Source organism: Grammomys surdaster, unplaced genomic scaffold (assembly GCF_004785775.1).
Source record: "Grammomys surdaster isolate TR1022 unplaced genomic scaffold, NIH_TR_1.0 231, whole genome shotgun sequence".
Lineage (NCBI taxonomy): Eukaryota > Metazoa > Chordata > Mammalia > Rodentia > Muridae > Grammomys > Grammomys surdaster.
In genome coordinates this window covers 2015198-2037560 of record NW_021604676.1, presented here as the reverse complement: position 1 = coordinate 2037560, position 22363 = coordinate 2015198, and the positions used below count along the sequence as shown (strand labels likewise).

The window sequence follows — 22363 nt, the reverse complement described above, 5'->3', positions numbered from 1 at the left end:
ATCACCTCTGTGAGAAGGGACTGTATTTATTTGTCTTCCCACTATGTAGCATAGTGTCTGGCATGGAGTAGGCACATTTCAGACCTGTGGTGAATAAGTAGCTAAGTGGATGGATGGACAGCATTCCCTTTCTATAATAAGATACTCTTGAATATAAAAGTTTACAATTAATTCATAAATTAAATTTACACTTAACCAAATACCTATATAAGCATTCTGTACCTTTGCCTGTAACTAAAGAATGATCTAATGTTTCATAAGGTATATATATTTAATTTGTGGGTATTTACTAACTGTTTTTCTCTATGGTCACCACTGGCTATGCTCTCTCAAAATGGTCAGTGTGTAATTTTTTTCCGTACAATGGCATGTAAGTTTCTGTTCAGAAATGAAGTAAGGCTAAGAATTGCATATATGAGCCTCCATTTTCTCAGCCTTGAAGTTGTGGCTCCCTTCTAGAGTTGTAGGGTCACCACTGCTGGGATTCATTTCTGTTCGTGCTACATTTCAATTATTGAGTACTGGTAGCTGCCTCTACAAATCTTCAAATGGCCATCTTGAACCCTACTATGAAAGGATATACTCAGTATATCCCAAACAGAGCAATGGATTTTCTTTTCTAGGCAGCTTAAGGCCAATGTTCTTACAATAAACATATCTTCCCACAATGTGAGTTATATTTCCCCTGACACCAATCGTCAGTAAAAACCTGATATTATTAATGACATTTTAAATCAGTTTACACTAGAAACCTTGAAGATTGGCTGATGTCCATTAAAGCAATGGATCAATCCAGCAAGCTTGAAGACTCAGGTTAACACAGTTAAACCAAGATACATGGAGGGATCAACTTACCTGTTTGTTTCTTTCAAACCAATATAAGCTTGTGCTATTTCACCTTTGTCTTTCATTTTCTGTACATCTTCCAAAAGTATTGTGGAGTCTGTCATTGTGTTCTGAAGGGAGGAAATGACACATTTCCACATGAAGGCTCAGCTCAGTAGTTCTGGGTCACATCAAACTTTTTTTTTACTTCAGTGCTTAGTGGGTAGCACGTGCCACCCAGCCTGATGACCTGAGTTTAATTTCTAGAATCCATATGGTGGAAAGACTCTAGTCTCAAAAGTTATCATCTGAAATCACATGTGTGTCTGCACACACACACACACAGACACACACATTAAACAACTAACTTATTGCCTCTAAAAAGTAGCAAATTTAGCACCCCAAAAAGGTTCATTCTTTGTCTAAAAACCATGTCTTGTCTTTCAGTCAATGTTTGTTCTACGCTGGGTGTGGTGCTCATGCCCAGGCTGGCCTCAGAGTTCTATGTACCCAAGGATAACTGGGAGTTGGTCTTCTTGCCTCATCTTCCTCAGTGCTAGGACTTAGGCATGTCCCACTGAACCCGCTTAGTTTATGGGGTGCTGTGGATTGAACCTAGGGCTCTGTGCATGCTAGGCAAGGATTTTACCAGCTGAACTACATCTCTGGCCCCAAATACACATTTCTTTAGCTGTATTTTCATAAAGGGTCATTCTCATTTTTTAAGGTCTATAAGTATAACTCAGGAGGACTCATCTTTATATCAAATAACACTATACTTGAGTATCTTAGGACTTTTCTGGAGTGTTTTTGGACTTCTAGCAAATTAGGTTACTTGATCTGTTCAGCTAGTCTGAAGGCAGGGAAAGATGGGTATCTCCTTTTGCTGATGTCCTGGAGAATGAGCAACTGGTTCTTTCCTCATTCTTGCCTGTCTTGGCTAGAATTTTGGAGATGCATTTTGGAGATGGGGTTAGAGTTGTACTACAGCCCTGAGAAGTTTCTGACTCACTGTTCTGTGTGTTTCCCATATTCAGTAACTTGAATTCTGAAAGGGTTGCACCACATGAAGCATTCCATTATTGCCAAGAGTTATAAACAAGATAAGTGGAAAAATTCAAGCCTGCAACTCCACTAAAACACTTAAGTGGGGCTTGATTCTCAATCAAGAGGACCTGAGTTCAAATCTCAGGACCCATGTAACAAGCCAGACGTTCCATATATGTCTGGAATCCATGTTCTGAGTGGATGGAGCCAAGATATTACTAGGGTTCACTGGCTTCTAGCCTAGTAGAGGAAATGCAAGCCTCAGGTTACAAAGAATCCCTCCCTAAAGGAACAGATGGAGAGTAAAGGAGGACACACAAGGCTTTCTTCCAACATTCATTGCTACTTCCTCACATAAACACAATAAATAAATAAACAAACCTTAAAAAAAGAGAATAAAATAAAGTAGACTTGGTCACAAAGCACCAACTATACATACTGAACAGACCTCTAAACCATTCTTAGGATTAAACAGAAGTACTTAATAAATATTAAAAACATGTATAATTACCTTGTCATCCTGAAAAATCACATGTTGGCAAGCATAAAAATGCAGAAAAGAATAAATCTTTAGCTTCATGAATAGATTATTTTACTGAATCCAGATAAGAGTTCATTTAAAAGCTATGACTTGTTTTTTTCTAAAACTAACTCTAAATGAATTAACTTCACAGAACTGTCGTAGACAGTTAATATATGTGGATGAGATAGGAACTCCTATTTCTAATGCTTAAGTTCTTTCCTGAGTTGTTTTGTTTTAAAATGTTACTTGTTGTAAAATGTTGGGTGTGTGAGAGAATGTCCCTCCTGTTGATGTATCGGTGTGAGGTTCACCCTGTCTTTGAGAGGTCATGTAGTGGCCACTGGAAGGGCATTTGTCCAGAGAAAGTTTCCAAGAATCCTCTGGAGGTAGAGCAGACAAACCAGAGCTGGTTGGGCTACCTCACGGTCTAGCTCACTGTATGCTGTTCACCATTGCCTTGAAAACACGAAACTGAGAAACTCAGAATTACAAACAGGCACAGAGAATTGGGAAGGTCTCAATATACTGTACATTCTTCCAGCACAGACAAGGTGTGTCATGTAGATGCTGGGAATTGGGCAAGCAGAGACTGTGGTGAGGTAGGGCCAGCCCATTATCACAGAGCAGTTGTCACATGGCTGTGTGAGCTTAATAAGTGGGCAAGCATGGCACCAAACTATGTGCTCTACTAGTGAGTTTGCATTTATGCCCTTTGCTTCCTTTTTTATTTTCTAATAATTTTCACAAAAGTTTCCTATGAGAATATCAATTGCACTTCACAAATATATATACTTATTTACAAATTTAAAAAGAAAAGGAGAGACCATCAGTTGCTGAAAGAGGAAAGAATTTTGATTTAGTCTTTGTCCAGGAAGCATATAGAGCTTTCTTTTTAAGCCCAGCCTATTTAAGCCTTAGAACCAAATGAGACCGTACCAGGCAAGGTGACAGCATAGAGTGCTTTCTGTTGACCCCACAAAAATAGCTCTTCCTACCTTTTTCCTATTGACAGAACTCCCAGGAGTGAACAGAAATCATCTTGTATTTCCCATGAACTGATTTCATTTCTAATACATTTTTTTAAAAGTATCCTTTGCTCGTGGGAGATGAAACTTTGAAAGACACTTAGGAACCCAATGGCTTTTGCAGCTGCTCTTAAGTGTTTGTCTACTTACAAACTGGAGGAGAAGCTTAAGAAGAAATGGAGGCCAGTAACCATGCTTCATCCTCAACATGTGCACATGCTTACCTTGGGTTGGATGGCTTCTTTCTGGCTCACCAGCTGAGACCTCAAGATGAGGACTTCTTCCTTTCGGACATCGAGCTCCTCGCTCACCGAGGTCAGCTGTTCCATGAGGACACGGTAAGCAGGTGCACCTGGCGCAGTCACTTCTGGGGCACTTTTTTCACTGAGTGCTTTGCGTAACTCATTAAGCTCATTTTTCAGTTTTTTGTTTTCTGACTCCAGTTCTTGACGCTGAATGAAAAGATGAAAAAGTTTACTGTTGTCATCCTCATCTCAACATTGAAAAACTCAATCTCTCTTAAGTGATGGGAGAATTCTAGAAAGGACGTTAACCTCCACTCTTATGATTGGTCTCCCAGACTAAGTGTGACATCAGTGTGAATAGAACAATGTAAAAGACAGTTTGCATCTACAACCCCAATTCCAGGGGCAAATTTACTCTGATCTACTCGAGGAATACTCCCAGATGCAGAAATGGCTGAGTGCCAGTCCCGAGAAGCCCAGGTTTTGTTTGTAAGTATATATGTGAGGGTGTACAGCTGGTCAGGGTATTTCCAAGGACTGGTCGGCTGAGTGGACTCCTGAAGTCTTCAGCAGTGCTCTCTTTCAATCCTCCACTTACTGGTAGTCAATTTTGCTTTGCTCATTTAAGAGATGGAAAACAAAAAAATGCCTTTACTTTGATGTCAAAGATCTGACACAATGTGTCCCAAACTTAAACATGTATTACAGTCATTTGGAGTTCCTGTTAAAACACATATTTCTGAGACCCAACTACAGGGTTCTCACTTGATGTCTAGTGGTGTTAGGCCTAAAACTTTTGAACTTCCAACAAGGGACTAGGTGATACCAATTTTGCTAATATAGGACCAGCTTTGAGAACCACTCACCTAATACTGTATGAATCTGGGCCTAACTCATTTCATTTATCTATGTTTATGTGAGGCAGGGGATGTTTTAGAGAGCAGACTGCTACCCTATGCCTTTAGTCTGCCCCTCACCCTCAATTAGGTTTTTATAGTGCCCGATGGGAGCAACTGCACCAAGCAGTGGATAAGAGTTCATAATCTTTACTACTGTGGCTTGAATGGCTGCTACCTCCTATTCCTGTTCAGGGTGAAGTCCTACTTACATGAAAATGAATTTGTAAAAGCAAACTACATAGGCTAGGACTAGCACTTGAGTAAGACTTAAGCTAGAACCTTCAGCTAAGGATGTTCTCTGAGAAAAAGAAATTCTTCGTAGCTCTCTTATCAAAACAAAGTATTCAAAGTCTTGGGCTGAATTTTTCAATACCTTTAGGGACTCATATTCCAGTTCAGCACCTCTAATCTGTGGTCTTTCTTCTTCCTGGGGAGAAAAAATAAAGTAAAAACTTTATATTTTAATTGTCAAATTTTTACTATTAGAATATCTAGCTGCTTTACAAAATGCAGTGGCATGTCAAAGTCTTCACAGTTTTAATCAAATGCCGCATAGCTAAGGGACTCAGAGAATGTCCACTTGATCTTAGCCAATAGGCTGAGAAGCAATGAACTCAGAGCATATAAAAGGCTACAGGGAGAGCCTGGTCTCCCTGAGCCGCCTCAGTCCTGGGACAGGCCCCTGCCGCTCACCCTTGCCTTGCTGCGGAGCACCTGCTCCTCCTTTCGGTCCAGCTCATCCTGCATCAGCTGCTTCTCCTGTTCCAGCTCTGTGACACGCTTCTGGAGCTTAAGGAACAATGACATATCCAGAGGCACCTTCTTCTCAATTGGTTCCTAAAACCCAGAAACCATAGGAATCAAGCAAAGCCAGAAGACTCACAGGTCAAAGAGAAAATACTTCAACAGTAAGATAGTCAAACACAGAAGAAATGTAAACATCCAAAGAGCAAAACCAAACCACGTTTGTCCTAGCTAATGATTGGAGAAGTGCAAGTTGAACAACAGTGAGAGACTATGTCTCTCTTATCTGTCAGATAGCTCTGAGGTGGCATCTCAAAGTTAATAATGTCCCATGTTAGCAACTGTGTCTCATATTATATTGGTGACATATAAAGAAGCCTGTGGAAATCTAGGAGCATTTATTAAAATTTAAATGTGTATTCACACCCACCCTAACAATCTAAGAATTAAGACTATAGGGCCAGGGAACTGACTCAGCAGCCCAAAGTGCTTCCTGTAATTGTTTTCTACTTATCTGTCTAACTGGATAGTCAGGTGAACCACCAGCTCTTTAGTCATTGTCTTCCTGATGCGCAATGAGATGGTATCTAATCTCCATTACTGAAATACACATCCAAGAGCATAACTATCTCAACATAACACTTGGCAGTCTGGTGGGCTGGAGTAACTTCCACTTACATCAATAACAACAAGGATTCCTGGGACAACAGTCACTTACAAATTTTTTTTTCCAGATTAGTTGATTGCCCAAAGGTGTCACTTCAATGTTGTTTTAAATTTTGTTCTTTGGCTTTTCATAAAGTTAAAAGGGACATGTATGGGGGTCACAGGAAGAAAACTTGTAAGAGTTGGTTCTCTCCTTCCAGCATAGGTGGTAGGGCTAGAACTTAGGTCATTAAGCCTGCACAGTAAGCACATCTCCCTCTGAGCCATCATGCTAGCCCACCGAAAGTACCTGCAAACACTAGCATTTTAGATGATTTACAATGAAACAGTCCATTTAAGTATCTTGATATCTGTTCTTTTATTAGTGATGCACATGTCCTTGAAACTTTAACTTTCAAAAAACTGTAATAGAATCTTCCATTTTATAAATGAACATAATGAGTAGTAGTTCAACTCATGATACTTAAAATGTTATTAACTGGAAATCATGCCTTTGGATTTTGAATGGGCAATTAAAAAGGAATCTTATTAAAATAGAATGGGGTAATTTCTCAGTTATCAGTTAATGCTATATACAGAATCCATTGACTGCTAGGCTGAGAACAAAATTATATAGAAATGAGTGTGAGAATAGGAAAAGAGCAGGGCACAGAAGACAACATTTGCCAATACAGGACAACTTGAGATGTAACGAATGGTAATCGCGCCAGAATGCCCAGACGATGTCCTTAGCCCACTGGCGTATCTACTTACAGCACGTACAGAAGTCATTTGACTTCTCTGGACCACATGAGAAAGGAGGAGGAGCAGACCATTTGGATAAGTGGAGTTGTGGGGTCTTTCTTTCCTTCTCTTTTTAGGAAGGACTTTGTCACCCAAGCCTTTACTGAGTGAGTCAAACTGTGAAATGGACCTTAAAAATAATACCAATCTCTTAACTGAAGATAATCATTATTTATTAATAAAATTACCACTACTGGTTTGGCAAGGATTTCAAAATTCTCCTGCCATAACTTAGGAAGTCATGGTGACCCTTTCCCTAAGTTTGACACTAAGGAAGTTTATAAATAAGGCAGGACTCCAATAGTTGATTGATGCAGGGATAAACAATGTTTCCAAACCAACACAGAGAAGCCCTACAGATGCTCCGAGGGCTCTAGGGCAATTGCAGCCAGCAGCTGAGCTATCTGCAGAAACTGCTCAGGTGTACAGCCATGATAGGGGCAGTAAAGAAACTACTGCTATGAAACTTACATTAAGATTATAATGTGGGGCTGGTGAGATGGCTCAGTGGTTAAGAGCACTGACTGCTCTTCCAGAGGTCATGAGTTCAAATCCCAGCAACCACATGGTGGCTCACAACCATCTGCAATGAGATCTGATGCCCTCTTGTGGGGTGTCTGAAGACAGCTACAGTGTACTTATAATAAATAAATAAATAAAGTTTAAAAAAAAAAAAGATTATAATGTGGCTTTAATCCCAGCACTTGGGAAGCAGAGGCAGGCGGATTTCTGAGTTCAAGGCCAGCCTGGTCTACAGAGTGAGTTCCAGGACAGCCAGGGCTACACAGAGAAACCCTGTCTCGAAAAACAAAACAAAACAAAACAAAAACAACAACAACAACAACAAAAAAGATTATAATGTGGGACTGGGGATATTGCTCAGTGGCAGAGTACATGCTTGCCACATATAAGGTGCTTGATTCAATTCTAACACCAAAACAAATAAAAATTAGTGTATTTGCAAAGACATGTGCAATAAGTACATATGGGTACAACTAATTAAGAATACATAAACCAATTATTAGAAATGCTGCCTATCAATAGAATCATGTACATCCTACTTTTAGTGAGAGATAAATGTACCTCTGTCCTTGGTGCAATGTCTTCAGTTTCTGCAAACTCAGAGCTGAATGTGTATTCAGACTCATTACTGCTGTGGGTAGAGTCTGTTCTCTTGTGTCCTGGCTTAGGCACATTCTGGAAGGTAAACAACCCAAGTACAATTCATATAGCATAATGGAACTATGCACAATGGAAACAGCATCCGCAATGTCTTCATTGTAATCTTTCTTTACTCAGTGATTTGCACTGGTGGCTAAATGCTCTAGGGTTCCATCATGTCTTGACAAAATTCTTATAAGGGGGTGACCTTCCAGTGAGAAGCCTGTGCCAGCAAAGCAGGAACTGTAGATATAAATGACCTGTGACTGCCGGCAGGGTACCCAGGTTAGAACAGGTTAGCTTTGAATTTTCTATGTAGCTGAAGATGACTTTGAATTTCCGATCCTTCTGCCTCCACCTTCTGAGTATTGCATGAACTACTACACCTTCTTTATGAGTGCTTTATGAGTGCTGAGGATGGAATATCGGTCTTTAGATCCATGCTAGCGAGGACTCTACCAACAGGGCTTCTTCAAGCCCCTCTTTGGGTTTTTAAAGTTTGAGTTGTTCAGTTACTTTGTTCAAGTAAGAGTTTTGTATCATGATAAAATAAAGATTACCAGAAAGTTCATAAAATATGCTGAACAACAACAGACATAACCATTCATTACATGGTAAGTGAGCATAAGTGGCTAAAAAAATTAAGTAGGAGTTATATAGATGACTATAATTTCTGTCACCTTTACATATGACAATCTGTACAGTAAGCAGAGGGAATAAGTACAAGACAGGTAAGCTAGATGCTCTCAAAATTCCCTGTGAACCCTGATGATGGTGATTCGGGAGATCTTGGAGATACTTTTAGGGTACATGATTACTGTATCAATGGGTGCTTAGAAAACTCAGGAAATGAAAATTTAAGCAGGACATCCCATGATAGCCTATTGTACCCAATGCACAGAGAAGACTCAAAGAATCATCTCGCTTCCAGTGGTACTTTGAGTAGCTTTCTAAGTACCAGTGGCCATCAAAGTATCCAGTAAGATCCAAAGCTTAGTCCTAACTATAACAGAAACACAGATTAACCATTAATGTGGTACAATTTTCCAATAAGTAGAGTTAAAAAAAATGTATCAAAGAATGGACCTGTGGGAAATCAGAACACTGTGGGAGAGGAACAGAATGCTCGGGAAAGCTGTAGAGGACAGAACGTGAAGGAGCAGAGGTTGTAGTGGGGCCTAAACAGCCTGGGGATCAAGAAAGACAAGGCTCAGGCAAAGTTCTTCAGGTTTATCAATCATGGATCATAGTGGTCCTCTTCTATTGTAAACTAGAATGGACTAGTAAGGTGCAGAATAATCATCCAATGTGGGATTTAAATGTGCTTTTTGACTTCCCTTATATCAGGTTTTCTCATCTGTGAAGCCTTGCTAACACTAGTTCGTTATGTTTTAAAGACCTCTGTCAATCAAATTCTTCTATTAACAAAAGTTGAAGTAAATATTCTATCCTATAGGTACCAACTTATTTCACTCTTTACAAGATCTATTTTAGGGCATTCTGGCCACTTGCTCTACTAGGTTACCTTTAAGGAACAAGAGCGCCAGAGGAATCAGCTTCCTGATAACAAAATGAGTAGAGCAACTCTATATGACAGAAGAGCCTTTGGAACAGCGAACATAAAGTACTCTAAACAGGTACTAAATTTTCTCTCTATGGGAATTTAACTTGGAAATTATAAGATCTAGTGAAGAAAATAGTCATATAATAAAAATATAATATGAATATACTAGATTTACACTGTCATTCAATGTAGGAAGCAGAGTCTTGATATACCAACTTTATACTATCTTATAGCCCCATCTTTAAAGTATTTAACCTTACTGAGGAACTTATAGGTAAAGTTGCATGATTTCTGGGATTTACTTTAAATGTAACCTATGAGATGGTAATGGGTAGAAGAGAAAACAGAGATATGTTGACTATTTGGGAACTGGGTGATAGGTACATGTAGCACATGGAGGCTCATTCTGATTTTACTTACTTTTATATAAGACTAAAAATTCTCATTAAAAGAAACAAAAAGCAGAACCCACATATCAGGGTTTATGCCTACAGTCCAGCACTTAGGAAGTAGAAATAGGCTCATGAGCCTAAGGCTAGTTATGCAGCAAGACCCTTAAAAAAAAAAAAGCAAAACAAACCGACAAAAGAGTGCTGAACTCACCAGCATCAGGGTCATCTCTTCCTTGAGGTCATCATAGCGCTCCTCCAGACGACTGAACTCATTCAGAAGGTTCTGGTACCTTAGCCTTTCATCATTCAGGTCAAGCTCCAGTTGTTTTGTCTCTTCCACTAACTTCCTCTCCATAGTTTCTGAAACACATAAGAGGATATCAAGGATCAGGGACTGGTAAAATGGCGACAGGTGACATGTCAGGCCACAAAGGTGGTAAAAGAAAACCTTTGAAGCAGTCCAAAGAGACAGATGAGGAAGCCTGGCCTTCCATCAGAAATCAAAGTGTAACAGAAGCAGTTCAGGGGCTAAAACAAAAGTCCCTGAGCAGGGTCCCTGGCCCGATGAGAGTAAATCAATAAAAAAGCTGTTCCTTGTGCCACAGATGACGGCAATTTCATTCTTATCATCGAGATTGCATCTTTTATTCAACCTAGGATGAAGTATTGCCCAGGAATCTGTTCAATATTATAATAAACTTTATAAAACAAAACAGAACAAGCACAATCCTCCCTCAAAACTGGAAGGGGCCGTGTATACAAAAGTGACTCCATAGAATTCAAGAATGTAAACAGGTGCACTGACTTCTAGTTTCTCTTAGTGAAATTGACTTTTAGGCCTGTGAGAGAATTTTGTGAATACGGGAGAGAAGAAAGTATGACCCCAAATTAAATCACTATGACAGCCTCATCTATGGAGCTCTCCATGTACTACAGCTTTGGTCCCAGTACCTCATGTTCCACACGTTCCTATTTGTTTGTTTTCAGAGACAGTCTTGCTATGTAGTCCTGTCTAACCTGGCACTAGAGCTATGCAGTCCATCCTGCTTCAGTCTCCTCAGTGCTAGGATTATGGGTGTGTATCACTACACTGCGATTACAAGAAAATCTGGATAAACTTCCACTACATGTTTTTCTAGTAAGCAAGAGTAAAACAAAACAAAGAAAACTACATCTATATATCAATAGTATTCTTAGGTTATTCATATAACTAAAGCAGTGACACATTTTTTTTATCCCATAAAATCCAATAAAATATTTTAGTGTGTGTGCGTGTGTGTGTGTGTGCGTGTATCTTACTGTATACATGTGGGAGCCAGAGGGCAACTTATGGGAATCAATTCTCTTCATCCATCATGTGTCTCTGGGATTGAATTTACGTCCTTAGGCCTGGTGATGACCCATCTTATTTACTATGATATTCATAAATTATTTTGGCCAAATAATGATTCAAAAAGCCATTCTTCAGGAGAATGGTGCCTTTTAAGGAGCTTGGCCGTCCTGCCCTATAGTTTCTGTCTGTGTGTCAGTGGTTCTGTCATATACTCTTCTAGTACCCTGAAGTCCTGCCATCCATTACTCTCCACTTCTAACTTGAGTGCTTAGGTGCTGTTCACTGTGCTATTTACTTCCTCACCTCTCATGTGCTGCTCAAGGAACCCTAACTTTTCCACTTACCCACCTCACTCTGCCTCTTCTCCCTGTAGCTGGCTTTTGGCTGGACATAGTCTAGAGTTCAGATATTAGTCACTAACTGCAGGTAACAAGAAATAAAGAAGGTATGTGTGGGGGCTTGGCAATGAAGAGTACTGGCCCTCTTCCAGAGGACTTAGGTTTAATTCCCAGCACCCACATGGTGGCTTACAATCTGTAACTTCAGTTCTGGGGGATCAGCACCCTCTTCTGACCTCCACAGACACTAGGCATACACAGTGGTACATAGGTGTAAATGCATACAATACACCCATATACAGAAGTGTGGAGAGAATCTCTTATAAACATCACCTGTCAATAAAAAACAAATGTCCAATGAGCTGAGGCAGGAAGTAGAAGGTTGGACATTGGCAGGAAGAGAGAGGATTCTGGGAAATAGTAAGAGATAAAAGATAAAAGAGAGATGTGAAGAGAGTCCTGAGAGACAGGTAGATGAGCCCAGGGAGACACTGAGAGGGAGAAGTGAGCCAGGACTGAAGAGAGGTAAGTAACCACATGGTAGACAAAGAAAAGTTTAAACTGGTTAAGTAAGTTATGAGCTAGTTAGAGAACAAGCTAAAGCTAATGACATAAGCATTTAATAATAAATAATTGGTCTCAGTCATCATTCTGGGAGCTGGGGCTGGAAAAGGAAAACTTGGAATTTAAAAATTATTTTTACACATAAACTTAAATTTAAAAAATGTTTTTAAAAAGAAGCTATATATTATAACCTAGTAACTCAGACAGTTACTTTTGCAATATCAGGTTTCCTACCACTATGCTTGCTCTTTGTATTCTTATATTTCATGGGTTGCTCTCAAACTGCCCTACCTGCTTCTATTGCTCTATCATTTGACTCTCTTCCAGCTCCGTGAGGCACACATGCAAGAGCCTTGTCACTACCATTCCCCTGATGCTTCCACAGTGCCTTCCTAGGGGAGGGGTTCCAGAATTTATAAATTAATAAATGAGAAAAATTTCCCAACACACTCTATAAATTGTCCTTTATTCCCACCAGTTTACAGCCACTAGTTCAAGTCTTCCAGAAACACTTTCTAGGCAAATCCATTCTTTATACCTAGAATCAATTAAAAAAAAAACCATTGTATATTTTCCAAGAAATGTTTTCATCATTCTGGATTCCTCCCTGACAGGCTACATCTGAGAAGCCTTCTTTCCATACTTCAGTGACTATTTTCTTTTGTCCCTTTTAACATTTTCTTCTGGCTTCTTGTCTTTCACTTTGTTAAGTATTAATTTCAGAATTTCTTCTTCTTCCTCTCTATCACCTTTAATCAGAAGGAAAGTACAGAAAGTTCTTATCACCATGGTCTTAAGGGAAACCTTTCAGTCATTCCTTACTACCTCTCTGATCTTTACTCTGGATTATTTTCAGAATACCTCCATCTGCCACGGTGATAAGACACTGAGTAAAGGGTTTTCTTTACCTTCAGTCCATTTTTTAGGTAAATAAGGCAGGAGCTCAAGCAGAAACCATAGTGCTTACTGGCTTGCTTATAGGCTGACATTTAGCTACCTTTGTTTGTACAGCCCACATCCAACTGCCTAGGGATGGTGACACCCAAAGTGGGCTGAGCCCTCCTACAGCAGTTAGCAATTAAGAGAGTACGCTACAAGAAACATGCCCACAGGCCAATCTGAGGGATTCCTTTTATTTATGAGTATTTTAATCAATCCCATAATCAAAGAATAAATGTACATATTTACTTAGTCCTTTATTTTAAAAATTAGTTTTCATGTTTTGTTAGTAAAGACAGTTGAACTTAGTAGGATGACACTGTTTTAGTAAGATATAAATAAATGAGGCCTAGGACAGTGTATGTTCTCACTAATTAAAGATGCTTTAATCTGATAGAAGAGAATATGGAAAAAATGGTCACCAAGGACTGGGAAAGCAGGGGCAGGGAGTGGGGGGAGGGGAGCTGGAGAGAAGTTAGATTAAACACTGCTGAGCAGAAGAGTGGGAAGGATGCTCACAAATAGAAATGACAGCTTTTGAGGCAATGAAAATGTTAATTATTTTGATTTGATCATTACATATATTACATATATACCAAATTATTGTATGTTCTTATAAATGTTTACAATTATGTCAGTTTGAAAATATACAAATAGCCAAGTGTGGAGGCACATCTGGAAGGGTGAAGCAGGAAGACTTCAAGCTCAAAGCCAGTTCTGGTAGTACATCAAATGCACAGATGTATGTTTGTGTGTGCATATGTAAAAGAACACATAAATATATATATATATATATATCCATAAACTAGCTCAAAATTCTTATTAAATCAAGAGAATCCTATAAATTAAAAACATACATATAAAGCAAAAATTTTAAAAAGCTACATATGATAATGCTGAATGTAATTTCATATTGGCACACAGAGACCAGAGATCAGGTTTGTTCACTAATTTTATTAAACTATTTGGGACTTTTGCTTGTAAATGTACAGAGATACAAATGATAGACAACTTTTAGAACTTATTTCAGTTCTAAGCAATACTGTAACTGATAACATAATGTCAAACTTACAAAATCTAGGATTGAAGGTTGTTGTATACTAGGTTGAGACCACACAAGCCTTACCTGTCATCTCTTTAGCCTGCTCCACAATGAGGTGATTGAGGGTCTCCTTTTCCTGCTTCAGCAAAGTGTTTTCTTCCTTCAAGTTTGACACCAGCTATAAAATGAAACACCAAGCTGAGAGGGCTGCAGCAGACCGAGATATCCCATATGACAGTCACAGATTCTGTGCCTCATGACTTCATCTACTTACATCTTGTCACCTGTCACACTTGTCTCAAATTTACCCTCTCCAGAGAAACTTCATGAAAACCACCTCCAATAGAGGCCTTTTCTCTGGGCTGTTGCAAGATTCTGCATTTGCCTCTTTAGGTCCTTATGAATGCCTTATTTTTTGTCTTCTCCAATGGACTAGACATTTCTTGGAGGACAAGGACAGTGATAGAGCTCATTTGACTTGGTACTGTGAACACATAGCATCTGGCTAGCATCTAGTAAACATCTCTTCTCAAAGTCCTGTTCTATCTGACAGAACACTCTGACCAAAGGCAACTTGGGGAGGAAAGGGTTTACTCCATTTTACATGTCCAGGTCACAATCCATTCTCAGGGGAAGTCAAGGCAGGACTCTGAAGTAGCCATGGAGTTAAGCTTGCTTCTATGCTCATGTTCAGCTATCTTTCTGATGTATCCCAGGCCCACAAGCCCAGGGATGTTACCAATCACAGTGGCCTGGGCCCTCCCAATGTCAACTAGCAACTGAGAAAACTCCTCACAGTCATGTTCAAGGAAACTGTGATAAAGGCAATTCTTTGAGACTCCTTTTTTTTCAGTTTGACAAGTTGACAACTAAGATTAGTCATCAAACACCTTTTCACTGTACAACCAGAACATGGCAATTCAAATGGGCAGATTAAAGAGATTAGGAACATGAGTCTTTCAAAATAATGTTTATGTGTATGTGTGAGTGCATGCCTCATGTGTGTGTATCCATAGCCAGAAAATAGTGCTGAAGCCCCTAGAGCTGCAATTACAGATGTGTAGTCTGGGAACTAAACTCTTGTCCTCTGAAAGGGCAAGAGACATACTTAACAGATAAGGCATCTCTCCAAGCCCATGAATTCTTTTAAAAATATAATCATTTTTATTTATTTTGAAAATATCATGTATGTATACAATGAATTTTTACCAAATCCACACCATGCTACTCTTCTTAGATCTCATCCCTAACAACCCTCTTTCAACTTTATGTTCTTTTTTATAAATACGGATGGAGGGCAAGTCACTGCACTGTAGGCAACCTACCAGGGGCCTCATCCAGAAGAAAACTAATTCTCCCTCTCCCAACAGGCATCAACTGCCAAAAGCTCCTGAGCTTTGGGTAGAGTCTTGTGAACTTCTCCCTGACTTCTACCAGAATGTGGACTGGCCAATCTTGTGTAGGTAGCTGCTGGGTTTTCATGAGTTCAGTAGTAATGCAATATCCCGAAGACATTGTTGCCAGGTAGTTCTCCCTGGCCTGTGGCTCTTATAACCCCTTCACTGAGTGAAAGCTTTCTAGCTTTAGAAATTCACTGAGGGCTTTCTGATACTCCCATTTTTATATTTAAGAGATATTTTTCTATGTGATACCTTCTAAGAATTTCATAAGAATGGATCCTTTTTAAAATTGGATGTTTATATAAGTACTGACTTTAGAATAATATTGATGTATTTATTTCCATATAACTTCATGCTTAGGAAATGAAGGAAACTGGGGTACATACCTTTAATCCCAGCACCTGAGAAGCAGAGGCAGTCAGGTCTCTATGAGTTTGAGACTAGTTTGCTCTATACAGTAAATCAAGGGCATCTAGGGCTACATAGTAAGACCCTGTCTCAGAAGAATTAAGTTAGAAGGTATATGATATATACATGGGAGAAGTGTGTCACTGTGTAGGCAAGCTTTGAGGGCTCCCAGTGCTCAAGCATCGCATAATACAAAAGAGAGACCCTCCTGCTGGCTGTCTTTGGATCATGATGCAGAACTCCCAGCTCTTCTAGCACGATGTCTGCCTGGATACTGCCATGCTTCCCACCACCAGGATAATGGACTAAGCCTTTGAAACTGTAAGTTAGGCCCAATTAAATGTTTTCCTTAATAAGAGTTACCTTGGTCATGGTGTCTCTTCATAGCAATAAAATCCTAACTATGACACAAACTAAGACAGTACATAGATATTAATTTCACTGTTGAAACATTGCTTTGTTTCTGTTCTTACTAGAGTTAAATATTCTGACTCCAAGACTACAGCCTATTTGTTGATCATGGGTAGAGGTATTTAGGAAACATTGGTACAAACAGTAAGCCCAATAAAACTTGCAGTATGTCTTTGAATAAAATGACTGTAGACTCACACGGACTAGGTCAGGATGACAGCATTTACTTTGTTACAAGAGGTAATGGGGATAAGAATATCGTTTCCTACCTGATCAGTTTCTTGTTTGTATTTATCTGCTCGTTCTTCAATGGACTTTTTCTCTGATCGAGTTTGTTCCAGGTCTTTTCGGAGTTTTGTAATTTCTTCCTGCAGACTAAGGACCCGCCCAGTGGCAACCTTAGCTTCCTCCTCGCTTAGCTGAAGACGTCCTACATCATTCCGTAGTTTTTCAGTCTCAGAGTTGTATACTCCTTCCAGATTGGTCAGTTTCTCCATGAGGCATTTGTAGTCTTTATTCTTTAAATACAAACATTAATAACAATAAGTAAATATTAATAATATGAATGACCAAATGTATGCAGTGAGGAAACCATTACATGCCAATTAATTAGATTCTTCTAGGTTTTTCCCTCTGTTTTGTTTTGGAGAGCGGGTCTTACTATTTAGGCCAGCTATTCTGGAACTTATGATGCAACCCGAAAGCCTCTAACTCCTGCTCCTCAGATTATAGGTGTGTACTAACAAGTCCACTATGAATTATTTTTTCAAGAGGAGGTCTCACTATGTAACCCTGGCTGGCCTGGAAGTCACTATGTAGACCAGGCTGGCCTCAAACTCAGAAAGATCCACCTGTCTCTGTCTCTGCCTCTGCTCGAGGTGCTTGGATTAAGGGCAGGTTACGCTATGATATTCCAGCTATAAATTCTTATGACAGCATCACAGCATCGAGATGGCCAAATTTGCTGTACTAAAATGATCATAATAAAACCTTTCATTAAAAACAACATTGAGGCCAGGCAGTGGTGGCACACGCCTTTAATCCTAGCACTTGAGAGGCAGAGGCAGGCGGATTTCTGAGTTCGAGGCCAGCCTGGTCTACAGAGTGAGTTCCAGGACAGCCAGGACTACACAGAGAAACCCTGTCTCAAAAAAACAAAACAAAACAAACAAAAAAACCCACAAAATTGAGCTGGGTGTGGTGGCACATTCCTTTAATTCTGGCACTTGCGAGGCAGAGTCAGGTGGATCTTTGTAAGTTGAAGGCCAGCATGGTCTAAATAATGAGACCCTGTCTTAAACAAACAAACAAACAAACAAACACAAATGAACAAATGACAATAAAACATCAGAACCAGGACAGAATGGCAACACACTTCCTTAGTGTAAGTAGGTAAAGATATGGGTATTAATTCCTAACCTGCTTGGCACTTTCCAGAATCTAACCAATGGCTTCTTTATTATACAAATAAAGAACAGCACAGAGAAATTAATTCTGTTTTATATAATATACAACAAAGATTTGATTTTCTCATAATCACAGAGTTTTTCAGTAAATTCTTAAGTTCCTAACTATTTTGTAAAGCTTTATTTATTTATTCATTTATTCATTCATTCATTCATTCATTCATTCATTCATTTTTGTCTGTATGTACATCTGCACACCAGAAGAGGGCATCAGATCCCATTGGAGTACAGTTTTATATGATTGTGAACCACCTATTGAGATGGTGTTAGTCATGTCAGTGTCATGTCACTAAGTTTAATGCTGCTGGCTTTTTTTTTTTTTCCGAGACAGGGTTTCTCTGTATAGCTCTGGCTGTCCTGGAACTCACTCTGTAGAGCAGGCTGGCCTTGAACTCAGAAATCCGCTTGCCTCTGCCTCCCAAGTGCTGGGAACTGCTGGCTTTTTTAAGCTTGCTTTTTTTGTTTGTTTGTTTGTTTGTTTTGTTTTTAAGCCAGTCTATGTACTAAATTGCTTCCAGGTGATTTTTTGATTTCCTGAAGTGCACTGAGGGTTGTCTGGATGTATCTTCAGTGACTGCTGCATTCAACAGCAATAAACAAGTACCACCATCCATTGTAAGCTTTTGGAGTAGCAGGGCTTTCTTTCCATTCCTCGGTACAGGCTAGAAATGATTGACTTTTGTTGTGGGGAGTAGAGTTGGTGTGCAGCAGAGGCACTGAAATGCTGGGTCTGGGTTCTGAAACCTGATCTTGTGAGACAAAGTAAAAGCTTGAAGCAAAAAGAAGTTAGTTCAACGCTTCAGCAGTAGTGTTTATATTTATAGTGCCAATGTATATTCTGAAACTTTCAGAGGCAGGAGCTACTGGGAGACATGGGGAGTGTGATGGGGTAGATAAAAGCTTTAATTTAGAAAGAAAAAGTTCAAGTAAAGGAAATTATTTTGATTAAATATATTTTATTTGATCTGGGTATTTTTGGACCACTATTAAATTGTTTAGCTGCAGTTGAGTTGTTTAGGGGAGAGTATTGCTAAGCCTTGTACAGGTGTGTTGTGACTCACTCGCCAGGTGTACTTTATGGAGCTTATTTTATGATTTCAAATACTGTACTGTACATAGGAGGGATGTTACCTTCTCCTTATTTGTATGTTTACCATATACTTTGATATTTGAAATGGTATGTACTGGAAAGGCCACTTATATTTCAAGAACAGACTGGATTTTAGCAATCTTTTTCCTTGAATTAACAGCAATAAAAAAAATGAAACACACACACACACACAAAGAGCCTTGACATAGTATTACACTACAACCCAGGGTGACCTTGAATTTGAGGTAGTTCTCCATGCTCAGCATCCTCTATACCTAGAATACAAGCTTAAGCCACTACATTTATCTTAAGGCCTGAGATTTTAGCTCAGTGATAGTATCTATCTGCCACAGGTCAAAATTTGGAGTTAATACAAAAATAAGACCATATATTAGGTAGAAGATGAATAAGAATGATAAAGCAGACTAGAAACAGACACACCTCAAATTTCTCACTGCATTCAGAGAATCCATGAATCCTATTTCATTGTGGCCCTTCTCCCCTTGCTCTCCTTATCTCTCATGTACCTATTCTTAGTTACCTTTATAGCATTTGCATGTGCTAAAATAGTATTTAGTAACTACTGCTAAGCAATAGAATATTTCCTCTCTGCAAACAGACTGTGGGCTTCTCAGACACATGGGCATCTTCCTGCTTCTCTTGCCACTGCAGTGCCAAACAACTGTTGGAGAGAGTGTACATACAGATAAGTGGTGAAGGAGGTCTGTGAAGTATAAATTACAAGACAGGGTGGAGTAGGCTGTGATAAAAAAGATCCCGTCTGTTCCTAAGACTCACAAAACTAAGAACAATCCCAGTGGGTTCCTTCAGATGTGCTCTAGCTTCAGAGCGCCTTTAAAAACACACCTGCTCATCCACTTTGCGCTGCAGCTGCATAATCTTGTTTTCCATGCCAATATGGAGTTTCTTGTAGCGTTCCACAGAGCGAGCCTCAATTTTGAGTTTCTTCAGCTCACGCTTGGCCATCATCCGCCGGAAACAGCACTGAAGGTAGATGATGGCTTTCATGGTCCTCTTATAATGTGTACGAGCCAGCCAGCCACGGACACATTTCTGAATGATGACTGCTTTGTGCTCACGGAGTATCTGCAGAAAAAGGAAGATAACCTGAGAGTCTAGACTCAAAGTTCAAGTCTATCTGACTATGTGTGTCAAACTGAGAATCCATACCCCGAGAGGAAGAAAACATTAAATCAACCATGTTTTTATGTGGGTTATATATATAAAGGCACATCATTCATTCATATATATATATGTGTGTGTGTGTGTGTGTGTATATAAAAATTTTCAAATTCCAAATAAACTTTCAATGTTCACTTTTATAATTATATTTTATTGCATGTGCCCACATGCATGTTTTGGAAGCAGTCTAAATAAAAAAAAAAAAAAATACCAGATTCCAAAAAGGAAAAAGTTCTATGAGGAACACACATACAAAAAAAAATGCATCAGTTTCCTTACTACTATATGATTTCTGCTTATAAAACTAAGAACCTGGTACTTTATAAACTATGTGTTATTAAAATAAGAGATTGTTAGCTGGGCGGCGGTGGCACACGCCTTTAATCCCAGCACTTGAGAGGCAGAGGCAGGCGGATTTCTGAGTTCGAGGCTAGCCTGGTCTACAGAGTGAGTTCCAGGACAGCCAGGGCTATACAGAGAAACCCTGTCTTGAAAAACCAAAAAAAGAGAGATTGTTTCACTATACTAAGTTGTGTTTTAGGCTAGTACATGAGGTCATGGGGACAGCCAGTAAACTGGCTGAGAGGCTGAGTCCCTGATATAGTTAAAGATTATTAATGACTAATTGACTCTACTCTTGAACACAGAAGGTAGCATTTTTGTTTGTTTGAGATAGGGTCTCTCTAAGTAACCCTGATTGTCCTGGAACTTACTATGTAGACCAAGCTGGCCTTGAACCCACGGAGGTCCAACTGCCTCTGTCCTTTGAGTCCTGGGATTAAGAGTGCCACCTTTCTCAGCCTAAAGTTGATGTACTTGTCTGCCACATTTGAGGTGTATCATTCTAGTAGGATTTCCTACTGCTGTTGTTTTTAATGCAGCAGGAATATTTTACGGATGCCAAGGTAGAGGAATATAGAGTTTAAAAGAGAAACCTAAGAACAAGAAAATGTAAAATAAAGTAGTCATGGTAGTCTCTTTAATACACACACACACACACACACACACACTTATAAAGTTAGAAGAAATGGATGGTTGCCTTATGAGATAAATTTGTTGTCGCTAAAGACCATTAGGCAGAGACAATGTGAACAATTTTTAGGAAAGAATCTGTGTCCTGGAACGCATACAATAGATAGAATCAAGTCCTGCAAGTTGTCTTCTGACACATGCACTTACACAATGGCATACATATGCATATGCCCCCTCTACATACACACACACAAACACACACACATGTATGCATGCATGCACACACACATGCACACACAAATGCTTGTTTTAAAAAAGATTCACCAGTGATCTATGATCTACAGAGTAACATTAATTATTCTAAGATACAAAGGTTACTTTTAAGACAGAGAGCTTAGTAGACAACTGTATGGTTATTATGTATGCAGTTTTGAATTCAATCCAGTACCACATGCAAAAAACATTTGTTGCACTTGGAAGATGGCTTAACGGATAAGAACTGCTTGCTAAACAAACAGGAGAACCTAAGTGTGAATTCCCAGTACCCACACAGACACTTATCTCCATAACCCCAGAACAGAAAGGTGGCAACAAGTTGGTTGTGGGAGTTTGGGGCTGACTAGCCTCAGGTTCAGTGAGAGATGCTGTCTCAAGGTAATAAGGAAGACAACTCAAGTCCTGCTATGGTCTCGACATACATATGCAGTTTTCACAGACATACACACACATACACACACTGAATCAAAGACACACTATATTCTAGTCAATATAATTTTAACTATACAAATATTGCTATTTTCTCTTCGCCATGATAAACTCTTCTAAGGTCTTCTCCTTAGACTGATCTTCTGTCATATATTTAACCTATCTGTGTAGTTTTTCCTCTCTGCATCTATCTGAATAATAGGCCCCAATGGCATAATGTCCTAATCCCAAGAACTTATAGTTGTGGTTTTATTTGGAAAAAGGAACTTCATAGATATGACAAGGTTAAAGATCTTGAGATGGGGATATTATCCTAGATTATGAAGGTGGGATCTAAATATTATCATAATTTTTAAAAAATATCTTTAAAAAACAATTATTTTGTGGGGTAACATACTTGTGAGCTGATTGTTTCCTTCCATGATGAGGATTCTAGGGATCTTACCAGCTCCATGACTATTTTTGTTAGAGACAGATTATATACAATAGAGCAGAGATAGGAGCAATGTGGCCACAGGTACAGGATTGTAGGCCACCACTGCGAGGAACAATGAATGCACGCTGTCTTGGGCTTTTGGAGAATGAGGTACTGCTGATATCCTGATTATAGCTCAGTGG

At 39.3% G+C, this 22363-nt stretch overlaps 1 protein-coding gene across 4 annotated transcripts in view; it reads right to left on the bottom strand.

Annotated features, from left to right (window-relative positions):
- Positions 1-22363, bottom strand: part of Myo5a (myosin VA) — a 154355-nt gene that overhangs the window by 38661 nt on the left and 93331 nt on the right. For 3 of the 4 annotated variants that reach the window (XM_028773618.1, XM_028773619.1, XM_028773621.1), the window contains 9 exons: positions 19733-19972; positions 16579-16827; positions 14175-14268; positions 10086-10234; positions 7841-7954; positions 5258-5401; positions 4938-4991; positions 3645-3872; positions 856-956 (listed from right to left, as the gene is read on the bottom strand). In XM_028773618.1, coding sequence (XP_028629451.1) covers positions 856-956; positions 3645-3872; positions 4938-4991; positions 5258-5401; positions 7841-7954; positions 10086-10234; positions 14175-14268; positions 16579-16827; positions 19733-19972 — 1373 coding nt within the window. The remainder of the gene's footprint in view (positions 1-855; positions 957-3644; positions 3873-4937; positions 4992-5257; positions 5402-7840; positions 7955-10085; positions 10235-14174; positions 14269-16578; positions 16828-19732; positions 19973-22363) is intronic. The other variant, XM_028773620.1, reaches the window with a different exon arrangement.